Source organism: Triticum urartu, chromosome 4A, assembly GCF_056163025.1.
Source record: "Triticum urartu cultivar PI428250 chromosome 4A, HENAU_Tu73, whole genome shotgun sequence".
In the NCBI taxonomy this organism is placed as follows: Eukaryota; Viridiplantae; Streptophyta; class Magnoliopsida; order Poales; family Poaceae; genus Triticum; species Triticum urartu.
This window is the reverse complement of record NC_141876.1, coordinates 188,644,528-188,657,868: the sequence shown is the minus strand read 5'-3', so window position 1 is coordinate 188,657,868 and position 13,341 is coordinate 188,644,528. Positions and strand designations below refer to the sequence as shown.

Here is a 13,341-nt window from a genome sequence, read left to right as displayed (position 1 = left end):
TGCGCTTCACGTCCTTGACCTTGGCCTTCTTCTCCTCTGGATCCACAACAGGGAGCTCGAGGAGGGAGAGGTGCCCCTCCTCAGCTCTTGCACACTTGGTTGCTATGTTGAATAGCTCCAAAGTTGTGCACAACTCCTCATGGATGGCGAGCTCCTCCTTCACCTTGAAGTCACGTACGCCGTCAGAAAATGCTGAGATGATGGCCTCGTCTGTCACCTTGGGGATCTTGATACGCGCGTTGTTGAAGCACTGGATGTACTTCTGCAGGGTTTCTCCCAGCTGTTGCTTGATGCGGCGTAGGTCACCCGCGACCGGGGGACGGTAGCGAGTGCCCTGGAAGTTGGCGATGAAGTGGTTGCGCATCTCATCCCAGGAGGAAATCGAGCCTAGGGCGGGTTCAGGAGCCATGAGAGAGGGCCGTCCTTGAGAGCCATGGGAAACCAGTTAGCCATGACCTTTTTGTTGCCGTTGGCCACCTCGATGCTCAGCTCGTAGAGTTGCAGGAACTCTGCAGGGTCGGGGGTGCCGTCGTAGCAAGGAGGCAGATATGGCTTGAACTTGCCTGGCTAGATGATGCTACGCAGCTCAGGAGTGAAGGTGCGGCAGCCCGCCGTGGCCACCGAGGCCCGTCGAGGAGGCGGAGCTTGACCTTGGTGTCCCTGCGCCACCATGACAAGTGGTGCATGGCCTTGCCGCAGCAAGCGATCCTGACATGGTGATGCTGGAAGCGGTGGAGCATTTTCTTGCGGACGGGGAACCTCCTGGCAACTTCCTTCTTCGCGCGTGGGTACACGGTGCGGTGGATCACGCCGCGGGACCACACATCTTGGAGCGAGGACGCCGTCTTGACGCGAGGGAGGCTGAGGCACCCCATGAGCCGTGCGCCTTAGCGCGAGGGCGCCATCTTGGTGCTGAGGGGGCGGAGGCGCTCCGTGAGCCACATCGCCCGCAGTCGGGGGTGGGAGAGGCAGCGAGAGGGTTGGTGCAGGAGAGCCCCCCGCAGCGCTGACAAGCTCGACGATGCGGTCCAACCAGTCCTCGTAGAGGTCGTCCGACCGGGCGGTAGTGCAGGAGCTCACGTGCCATGAGCAGCGCGGCCTGTGCATCCGTGGGGCACGGCGAGTGTGAGACGGTGAGAAGGCCGGAGTAAGCGGCGGGGTGGCGGTGCGACCGTCACGGCACACGGAGGGGTGTAGTGATGAGGCTTGCTGCTTGTTTGCCGCCGGGCCAGTGGCGGCATTGGCGGCTGGTGACGGAGAACGACGGGGAGGTCCGCCGACACGAGCTGTCTGAGCGACACGGGTGGCGAGAGCGGCCCGGCGCTCAGCGTGGGCCCAATGAGCGTCGGCCATGAGCTTGGAGGAGTGGTGGAGCACGGATCGACAAAGAGGAAAGCTTAAGCGCACCCCTACCTGGCGCGCCAAATGTCGGATTTCGGGTTCCGGCAAAACCCTTGAGGTTCGAACACTAGGGTGCGCACTAAGATCTCTCCCCCTCTCTAGCTTGATCACTCCGTATGATTTCACGGCCTTGCTTGACGAACCCAAAGAACATGAGACACAAGATTTATACTGGTTCGGGCCACCGTTGTGGTGTAATACCCTACTCCAGTGTGGTGTGATGGGTTGCCTCTTGGGCTGAGGATGAACAATTACAAGGGAAGAACAGCCTCACGAGGTGAGGTGTTCTTGTGCTTGTTGTGATTGTGTGGTTGAGGATCGGAATCCGATGCCTCCCTATGGTGGCGGCTAGTCTTATTTATAGAGGCCCTGGTCCTCTTCCCAAATATTGGGTGGGAAGGGATCCCACAACGGCCAAATTCGAAGGGAGACAACTAGTACAAGCTATCACGACAAAAGTAGTCTTCGCCTGCCAAAGGCTCTGGTGGTGACGCCGTCTTGGGCTCCACGGTGACCTCCGCCCTGCCTTCATGCTGGTCTTGATCTTGTTGCACCGATATGGAAACCTTTGCCTGATGCCTCGGGACTCCTCACCTGCGCTTGCCCCTTTAGCACCAAAGAGGAAACGAGGACACTGCGCCCGCCTGGCGCCCGCCTGGCTCCAGTCGTCATGGCTTGCGTCACAGAAACCTCACGAGGTGTCCCTTGCCTTGATCACTCCGCCCCTCGCGAGCCAGCCTGATGAGGCTGCCCCTGAGGAGGTCTTGCATTGTCCGCCTTGGCCCTCGCAAGGGTGTTGAGTGTTTGCTGGTGAAGATGGGCCGTATAGGGCCGCTGGTGGAGCCACACTGCGGGCCGCAGGCAGGCAAGTCTGGGGACCCCCGTTCCCAGAACACCAACAGTAGAATATGTAGGAACCAATATGAGCATCCAGGTTCCGCTATTGGTTATTGACCGGAGATGAGTCTTGGTCATGTCTACATAGTTCTCAAGCCCGTAGGGTCCGCACGCTTAACGTTTGATGACGATCGGTATTATGAGTTTATGTGTTTTGATGTACCAAAGGTTGTTCAGAGTCCCGGATGTGATCACGGACATGACGGGGAGTCTCGAAATGGTCGAGACATAAAGATTAATATATTGGATGACTATGTTCGGACACCGAATGAGTTCCGGGGGTCACCGGATATATACCGGAGTGCCAGAAGGGTTATCGGAACCACCGGAGAAGTAATGGGCCTTATTGGGCCAAGGGGAGACAGAGAGGGGCTACCAAGGGCTGGCTGCGCTCCCCCCATGGGCCTAGTCTGAATTGTACTAGGGGGATGGGCGACGCCCCCTCCTTCCTCTCTTCCCCCTCCTTCCTTCTTCTCCTAGTAGGACTAGGAAAAGGGGGAGTCCTACTCCTAGTAGCAGGAGGATTCCTCCCCCTTGGCACGCCTATGAGGGCCTACCGGCCTCCCCCTCCCTCCTTTATATACGTGGGGAGGGGGCACCCTAGAACACATCAAAGTTGATCTTAACCGTGTGCGGTGCCCCCCTCCACAGATTTCCACCTCGGTCATATTGTTGTAGTGCTTAGGCGAAGCCCTGCGTCGGTAACTTCATCATCACCATCACCATGCCGTCGTGCTGACGAAACTCTCCCTCGGCCTCAGGTAGATCAAGAGTACGAGGGACGTCATCGAGCTGAACGTGTGCAGATCGAGGAGGTGCCATGCGTTCGTTACTTGGTCGGTTGGATCGCGAAGACGTTCGACTACATCAACTGCGTTACTTAACGCCTCCGCTTTCGTTCTACGAGGGTACGCGGACACACTTTCCCGCTTGTTGCTATATATCACCTAGATGGATCTTGCATGTGTGTAGGATTTTTTTTTTGAAATTACTGCGTTCCCCTATACGCATGACTTGGAGAAGCTCGGTTTCCAAGAGTTTGAGAATATAAAGACGAGGAGAGCTCACCTTAGGACTAAACATGCTTATGCTTTTCGGGTTAAGCTCTACAATGCACTTAATCACTCACATTTTGGTTGCTCGAATTGGGAGCTCTCTACAAGGCCTATGGATCTGAGGAGAATATGCAAATAACTTCTGATATTCGTCCTGAAGATGATATTGAAGATAATATCGACATTTGGGTGGATGTGGATATGCCTCCAGTTTTGCCTAATGTGAGTTTGTCAATCAAATTTGTTAAGTAATTTATATTTTTTATTTCAAAATATTTGGTGTTCATCCCTACTAAACTTGTTTATTTATAATTGTTAGCTTATTTATTATCTTCAAGAAATAGTCGAAAGGGCTATAGACAAGACGTACTACAGCTATGGCTCTGAGCTTAATTGTGAGGAGAAGGGATATCTTGTCTCATTTATAGATGATGTTGAGACTTTTAAGACCAGTCACTTTATCAGCCCAAAATTTAGTGGGTACGTGCCACTAGTCCACGAGTTGCATGATGGTAACTTCATTGCCAAAAACTTGGTATTATTTGGTTAATGATGGTGAATTCATTGCATACATTCTTCTTAAGTAAACTACAGTGCTAACTATATATGTTACTATTATGTTGTTCAACAGAAGCTTCCAAAGGAGGTTGTGCCTCACATGATGCTTACCGAAGGTCATATGCATATGGTTAGCTTACAACCATTTTCGTCGATGGCTTACCAAAGTGCATACTCTATTTATTTTAAAGATTCAAGGCTCAATATCAAATAATGGAGCAAACTAATGAATGCACACACGCAACCAATTGGAGACAACATGAATGTGTGCAAGCCACAAGTTGGCGACAGGTGGATCTCCATTCTCCATTTTGGAGATGGACTGGTTTACCTGTTTTATGTATTTTACCTAAGAGAGAGGAGTAGGTCCTAGGTAGTAGGAACAATTACATAGTGTTGATTATGACTATGATGATGATGAGGAGTTGTTATTATTATGATGATGAGTTATGTGCTAGAATGTGTTAGAATGATGTGTTGTTATATGACTCATAGATGATGATGATGATGAGGAGGAGGGGGAGTTGTTATGATGATGAGGAGTTGTTATATGACTATGATGATGGTGATGATGATGGTGAGTTGTTATTATGATGTTGATGAGTTGTTATTAGGATGATAATGAGTTATTATATCATTGGGTGAAAAGAAACGCCGATTAGATTCAAATGGATGGATCATGATCATAATGATATAACAATCTCTAAATTGCTACTATGTGAAAACTTGTATAATGGTGTATAAATATAGTACAAAACAAAAGAGAAATGGAATACGGAAGGATAATAGTAGCACAGGGTTAGGGCGCACTGCTAGAAATGAGCAGTAGTGCGTGCTGGAACACGCGCTACTGCTAACTGAGTTAGGAGTAGCGGGGGCTTAACCAGAGCTACTGCTAAAAGTTAGTAGTTGCGCTGGCACCCGCGCTACTACGAGGGTTTTCCCTAGTAGTGGTTGTGAATACATAGCGATCAACGTCAAAATGACTCAACAAAATAGAACACGTAATGACCACCACCCTTGCCTACGGAAGCTCTTTGCTCTGCCAGAACTCATGCAAGCATTCGTCCAAGCGGTTGACATGCTCGTGGTACATCTGGAGCACGGCCTCGAGCTCCAAGTTGGCTATTTTGTTGGAGATCACCAGCTCGAGGATGCGACGATGATGTTCCTCTACTGCGCCTAGGTGGACACCTGGTCCAAGGAGGCGCTTGAGCCTAGCGACCAGCACGTTGGCATCGTGCGGGTCGCGGACAAGGTGAATGACATGACCCATGCGAACAGCGTGGCCAACCTCTGGTGCAAGTACGACGCAGATGTCCTCTACCCACTCCCAGCGAAGAATGGGGCTACTAATGGGCCATGTACCCAGCTGCAATGCCCTATCGACAGTAGGCAAGCGTTGATGGATCCACTCTTGCTGTGCGGGGCGCCATGCCTCTCACTGTGTGGCACTCCATCAGTCTTGCTATGTGGCACCCCGCATCCTATCGGCACGGACACGCCTACGGTGGACCACCGATCATGTTGTGCGGCGAGCTATGGCCTCTCGGCGGTGACGTGCCTATCTTGATCGGCGCTGCCTCGCCCAGCGCCAAGGGTATGCTCAACCCTGGCGATGAGGCGCAGCACGACGCCGTCCATCACATTGTCGGGGACGCCTTCGGCCTCGACCGGATGTGGTGCATGCACCGTCCGGCTCGTTTCCCTCGTCGAGGACATTGATGGGAGAGTACTTCGATGGTTTGGCATGCTTGGAAAAGTAGAGGGGTTATAGGCTGCGCTTGTGCCTCCGTGTGCCGCATGCCGCTTAGGCTAATGCGCAATTGCCGGTGGCGGGAATCTGATAGGGAAGTGGCGGGAAATGGTGGCGTGTTCACAAAGCACCATCAATTTATGGAAAAATAGCAAATAAGGAAGCGTGAGTTAGCACGATGCGTGTGCCCAATTGAGCAGATCACATCGCACACGGACAGGACTGCAAAACCAGTTGGTGATGACTTCATCAATTACTGATAATTATATGACAGCATGCGTTTGCTCACAACACACACAGCTTGTTAGCAGGAATCGTCTGTGTTATTATCTGTCTTCCCACACAATTCTGATTACTAACTTGTTTACCGAGTATCAGACACATCTGGTTAAGATGAATCATTTCTATTGTTTTGGTTCATCGCAAACAGTTCATCCAAGTGAACTGTATGCCATCTATCGCACACACCTTGATCTAGCCGGCCATTTCTGTTGTTTTGGCTCATCGCAAGCAGTTTGTATGGATCAACTGTATGCCATGATTCGCACGCAATGCTAATCTGAATCGTATTTGATGTATCCGCCATCGTATACAGTTCATTTTACTGGTGATGGTTTTATTACCATATATTGCTTGCGATTCGTGCATCGTGCACAGTTTGGTCGATTGGTCTCCTCATGTGTCCCGGTAGGACCATCCTGCAGTAGTGATGATTTCTACTTGCCTCATGCTTCGACGCCAAGGACATCATGCACAAATGTAGCGGCACACATATAAGTCCCATATGCCGGCCACCGTCCTCGAAACAATCCCTCTCACTTAGCCTTTCGAGATTTGGGGACCTGGCAATGTTAAACCCCTCACAAGCCCCCGGCAGCTTCAACTTTGTCTTGGTCGCCATTGATAGGATTACCAAGTGGGTTGAAGACAAGCCCGTAACAAATGCAGAGGCCGATACAGCCATCAAATTCATCTCAAACATCATCCATTGGTTCCACGTGCCACATAGCATCGTCAACAGCAGCTCCAACTTCAGCGCACTAGTATTCCACAACCGTAGGATCACCATCCACTAAGCATCAGTGTTGCACCCGTAGTCTAACAGACAGGTGGACCAGGCCAACAGGCTCATTATACGAAACTTGGGATACACCGTCGAGCCATCCCGTGTTTCCATCCTTCTAAACTTTGCTCCTACTTTGTTGCAAGTGCTATCTTCCACAATCGTACCCTTGTTGGCGTAGATGTGTTGGTATTTTATATGGTGAAAAAGTCTTGCATAAACTTGCCAACACTAATGTTTTGAGGTATAATTTTTTATAATACCATTCACCCCATTTATTCCGTTGCACTCGATCTTACAATCTTGTTCATATATTTTGGAAGTTGTTTTCTTTGACACCTTGTACCGACTTAAGTAGCATATGGCTTGATTAATTTGAAGTTAGGTAGAATGCCTTCATTATAAAAATATTGAGACGACCTTAATTAGTCATATATTATTGATTTTTTATCCTTTACAAAACTTCGTTCACCAAAGACAAAAAATATCCGGTTCACACAATAGTTTCTTTTGCAGATTAGGGAGCGGAGACAAAATTAACGAGGTATTACTTTGTTCGTATGCCAATTGTAGTTGATCAAAGGAAAACCGGCTAATATTTAATTTATCCAATGTGTGGTCCCGCACAAACTCACATGGTTTCATCTACTTATAATTGAAACCATGCCTAAAAATTATACCAAGTTATTTCCCACAGGAACTCACATGGTTTCATATAGTTATAAGTGAAACCATGCCCTAAATCTTACAATGCTCAATTGGTAGAGAAAAGGAAAGCGACTGAAAACTAAGACATAATAGGAAACTAGCTAAACTCTATGTTGACACTGTAACACGACACAAACATGCAAAATAAAAGCCAATAAGACTCAACACATACAATTTAGGTGCACATTTGCCACGTCATCAACCAATTCACTAGGACAATTTAAGGAGGAAAAATTTCAAGAGAACACTTAGACATAACATGAAACTGGCTAAACTAGGCATGTACACTGCTATCTCTTGAGCACTGCGTTGGTTTTCTCTTGAAGAGGAAAGGGTGATGTAGCAAAGTAGCGTAAGTATTTCCCTCCGTTTTTGACAACCAAGGTATCAATCCAATAGGAGGCCACACACAAGTCCCTCGTACCTACACAAACGAATAAGAACCTCGCAACCAACGTGATAAAGGGGTTGTCAATCCCTTCACGGTCACTTACGAGAGTGAGATCTGATAGAGATGATAAGATACTATTTTTGGTAGTTTTATGATATATATTAAAAGTAAAGATTACAAAATAAAAGGTAATAGAAATAGCTTGTTGACTGAAGATTAATATGATGGAGAATAGACTCGGGGGCCATAGGTTTCACTGGTGGCTTCTCTCAAGATAGCATAAGTATTACGATGGGTGAACAAATTACTGTCGAGCAATTGATAGACAAGCGAATAATTATGAGAATATCTAGGCATGATCATGTATATAGGCATCACGTCTGTGACAAGTAGACCGACTCCTGCCTGCATCTACTACTATTACTCCACACATCGACCGCTATTCAGCATGCATCTAGAGTATTAAGTTCATAAGAACAGAGTAACACATTAGGTAAGATGACATGATGTAGAGGGATAAACTCAAGCAATATGATATAAACCCCATCTTTTTATCCTCGATGGCAACAATACAATACGTGTCGTTTCCCTTTCTGTCACTGGGATCGAGCACCGCAAGATTGAACCCAAAGCTAAGCACGTCTCCGATTGCAAGAAAGATCAATCTAGTAGGCCAAACCAAACTGATAATTCGAAAAGACTTGCAAAGATAACCAATTATGCATAAAATATTTCAGAGAAGAATCAAATATTGTTCATAGATAGACTTGATCATAAATCCACAATTCACTGGATCTCGACAAACACACCGCAAAAAGAGTTACATCAAATAGATCTCCAGGAAGACCGGGGAGAACTTTGTATTGAGAAACTATGGACCCGAAGGTCTGAAGTAAACTACTCACATATGATCGGAGGGGCCATGGAGTTGATGTAGAGGCCCTCCGTTATTGATGCCCTCTCCGGCGGAGCTCCGGAAAAGGCCCCAAGATGGGATCTCTTGGGTACAGAAGGTTGCGGCGGTGGAAATAGGGTTTCGTGGTGCTCCTGGTTGTGTTCAGGGTATATGAGTATATATAGGAGGAAGAAGTAGGTTGGTTGAGCCACGAGGGGCCCATGAGGGGGGGGCAGGGGGGTAGGCGCGCCCCTGCCTCGTGGACTCCTTGTTCGTTTCTTGACGTCCACTCCAAGTCCTCTAGATCATGTTTGTTCCAAAAATCACGTTCCCGAAGGTTTCATTCCGTTTGATATTCCTTTTCTGCAAAACACTGAAATAGGCAAAAAAATAACAGCAATTTGCACTGGGCCTTGGGTTAATAGGTTAGTCCCAAAAAAATATAAAAGTGTAAAATAAAGCCCATTAACATCCAAAACATATAATATAAGGGCCGCATATCTTATCCCACAAAGCCGGCATATGTTATCCCACACGACAAGGCATTGCCGTCCGTTCACCTTATCCTTGCCCGCCCAAAAAAACAACCGCATCCACTTATTTATCTCCTCAAGCACCCAGGCCGAGGCCTCCACAATCATCAGGTGATGTACCGGTCTTGCAGAGACAATAGATTGCACCAGGATCAGTCGGCCAGGTCGTTGAATCACCCCCCTTTGCCATGCTGGAACAAAGTACCTCACTTTGTCTAGCATGGGCTGCCAATCCGCTCGACAGCCTCTTAACCGCAAGCTGTAGTCCAAGGTACCTGCGCGGGAACTCTGGCATGTCACACTGCAGCAACGCAGCCACCCTCTGTTTGTCCTTCATATCGCCCCTAATCACAATGGCCGATGATTTCCGGTAGTTCACACTAAGCCCCGATGCTTCACGAAATGCTTCCAAGGCCTCCTTCACGAAGCTCAGATCCAAGGCAGTAGGTTTAACGAACAACGCCACGTCGTTAGCATATATGGAGATCCTTTGCATGGCCGTGATACCAGGGAAGGTGCTGAGCACGCCAACCTCCATAGCTCTCTACATGAGCTTCGTCAGAGCGTCCATTGCAATGACGAAGAGTAGCGATGAGATAGGGTCTCCCTGACGCAGCCCATAAGCGTGCCCAAAACTCTTCCCAACCACCTTGTTGACGATCACCTTGGTGGTTGCGGATTGGAGTAGAGGCCTAGAATTGCAATGAAAATTTTTGAAAGAAGTCGTGAAAAAACCCTAGAGAGAAGCAGCAGTCGTTTGGGCTTTAGGCCCAACAGACCATTCGCTCGCATACGATGCGGCAGGCAGCGCAACCTTATATAAGCATCAGACGAGCGCTAGGGTTTTACCTTTGTCTTCTTTCCGCCCTACTTGCGCCTGCGCCGCCGCCTCCGTCGTTGTAGCAGAAGCAGCGATCCCCCGTCACCAACAGCCGAAGAAAGGTTGTCACATCCCTCCACTATGCCTATTCACCCGTGGCTCTACGGATCTGCGGGCTTTATCTCTACGTTTGGTGCTGGATTTAGTTGCTGTGATTGATGATCGTGTTGCCTAGTTTCCTTGGGAGTTTCGTTCCCGATGGTGTTGCTTTATCGTTTGTTGAGATGCTCCTTTCATTTTCCACTTGTAATGCTTAGTTTTGTGCCGATGTTGGTAGCCACTGTTTAGATCTCAAATAAACCCTGGGTTCTTAGTTGCAAAATTCTTGCTGAATATCTGTATGGATGAGTAATTGGACCTTATTGTTAAACATATTTTAGTTGGAGCTGTATTATGCCTCGGTAGTTATTTTGCTGCCGATTTCTTGGTTGGACCCGTCAGAAAAGTATGCAAAACAGGGCCTCTGAATTGCTTGCTTTTCGGTGACCGCTTACTTATGGATCACTTGCTAGCATGTAGGCATTCGTTTTTTATTTGGATCTCCATACATGATTTGGGTGCTCTCCTGTATTATCTGAATTGCAATTGAATTGTACACCAGCATTTGCCTAATGCAATTCCTTGTGTTTGCAGCATGGATACCCAGGTCAAGCTCGCAGTCGTGGTGAAGGTGATGGGCCGCACCGGCTCCAGGGGTCAGGTGACCCAGGTCAGGGTGAAGTTCCTGGATGACCAGAACCGTCTCATCATGAGGAACGTCAAGGGCCCTGTTCGTGAGGGCGACATCCTCACCCTGCTCGAGTCTGAGCGGGAGGCCAGGAGGCTGCGCTGAGCGGCTGCTTTTCCTGTCTTCGGAAGTAAACTCTACTGCATTTAAATCAACTTCTTGAATGCTGGCTTTGTCTTTTGCCTAGGCTATGGAAATGTAAGCAGTACTTAATATGTTGCAGTTTTCTTCTGTTGCCTGAATTAAAGTGCACTTGATGTTGTGAGACTTGATAATCCTTGCACACCTCTGGGTTATTTGAATTGATTGGATGAATGATATATTGTATCCTATGATTTGAGGGCTGGTATAAATCTGAATCGCTTCTACTTGTAAATTTATGATGTACCTGTGGTGACCTCTGCCCTTGAACACTTGAACTGGAAAATTCAGCAGTTCTCTCTCACAATATTGCTACCGGTAATAATAGTGAATGCAATTTGGGTTACATGTTCATCTTTTGTTAGCTTATAGTTGTAATTCTCCTGGATTACGAAAGCCTGTTACATGCACTTGAGGTGACTGGCTGATCGTGGGCACGTCTGATCCGAGTGCTTCATTGAGTTGGTTTGGCACAAGCTCAGCTCCTTTGACTTGGCATCATGATCATTGGCATGCTCGCTGTGCTCTTTTGGTATCGTTTTAGTAGGAAAGCCAAATCTGCTCATTTCGTTGAGTTGCGCCACTTGTCTGTTCTTTCTCGGCATCAAGTCGACCTAACAACTGCTGCTCACTCAACATCATTTTCACCTTCTGATATGCTCAGCCTTGGCAAAACTGAGAACGAACACAACAAGGATCTCAGTTTGAGTAAAGTCGTCTATCATCCTGTAGGATGAGGAGAGGTGTCTAGAGGAGGTAATACACCCTTAACAAAACATTTCAAACAAGCATGACAAGAGTATATGAGACTTCAACCCATAGAGGGTAACGGTTGCGCGAGTCCACGGGGGGCTCCATCCATGAAGGGTCTACAAAGACGCAACCTTCTAAAAGGTAATAAATGGTGTGTTGATGATGAACTCCTTACTCTTGTGTTTCAAATGATAGTCTCCCCAACACTCAACTCTCTCACTGATTTAGATTTGGTGGAAAAATGATTTGAGTGGAAAGAAATTTGGGAAGGCTAGAGATCAAGGTTCTTGTGGTTAGATTGGAATACTATGGTCTCAACACTTGAGTAGGTGGTTCTCTCTCAGAAAATGAATCCTAAAAGTGTAGGCACGTTCTGATGACTCTCTCCATGAATGGAGGTTGGATGAAAGGGTATATAGCCTCCACACAAAATCTAGACGTTACACACAATTTACCAAACTCGGTGGGATCGAATCGAGAAACTCGGTCAGACTGATTTAGTTCAAAATTTGAATGTTAGGATGTTCGGTGGGACCGATGTGCTAGGGTTAGGGTAAAACTTTAACTCGGTTTGACCGCTTACGCAAACTCGGTGGGACCGATTTTGATAATAAGCAAAAGAGTTGATCAAGCAAACTCGGTGGGACTGGAATTATTGCAACAGGTAACAGAGAGTTTGCAAACCCATCTCGGTTAGATCAAGATCCCATCAGTGAGACCGAACTGACTAGGGTTTCTAGCAGTGGCTATGTCAAATGAACTCGGTGGCGCCGGATAGATCAAATCGGTGGGGCCGAGTTTGACTTTTGGTTTGGGACATTGTGGATATGAGAAAGTGGTTGAGGGCTTTTAGAGCATATCACTAAGCATTTTAAGCAAGCAAGCCATTAAGCAACACCTCATTCCCTTTTAATAGTATTGCCTTTTTCTATGAACTCAATGTCATGTTGGATCACTAAAATAAAAATATAGAGTCTTGAGCTTTTTGAGCTTTTGCCAATCTTCTGCCCTTAGCATCTTGAAGGGGTTCCATATCCTCTTGTCCATGCCACTTCATTGTTGAACTCATCTGAAATATACTAGATAAAAGTCTTAGTCCAACAAGAGATATGTTGACATTAATTACCAAAATCACCCAGGAAACAGTTATGCTTTCAATCTCCCTCTTTTTGGTAATTGCTGACAACATACACAAAGATTTAGATAAATATACGAAGACTAGCAAGTAAAGCTTTGGAAAGACATGTAATATGCATAGGCTTCCCCTACATGTATGCATTCATGTAAATATTGAATATAAGAGTATGTGAATGCATAAGCATGATAGAGCAAGCAATGAGTTACATGTATCTTGGCTATATGCATCAGAGCAAATGATGTGAATAAAGGAAGTGTACATTCATGTTCATGAGTCCTTGCAAACAATATGTACATCAGCAAGAGATCATCATGCACATGAGTGTGATGCATATACTTACCTTGTGGTCTTGAGCTGGCTTTGGAAAAGATGAGCCTGAGTAAACAAGGTTAGATAACACAGAAACATATACTAAACAAAGTAAGAATAGCAAACCACAAGAGTA

The 13,341-nt window shown here is 47.1% G+C and overlaps 1 protein-coding gene across 1 annotated transcript; it reads left to right on the top strand.

The window, feature by feature from the left end:
* The first annotated feature begins 10,127 nt into the window (after positions 1–10,127).
* Positions 10,128–11,160, top strand: LOC125554741 (small ribosomal subunit protein eS28). The gene is made up of 2 exons (XM_048718183.2): positions 10,128–10,199; positions 10,771–11,160. Exon 2 carries the CDS (start codon positions 10,772–10,774, stop codon positions 10,967–10,969), a length of 198 nt encoding a protein of 65 aa, XP_048574140.2. The 5' UTR covers positions 10,128–10,199; position 10,771; the 3' UTR covers positions 10,970–11,160.
* The last annotated feature ends 2,181 nt before the right edge of the window (positions 11,161–13,341 follow it).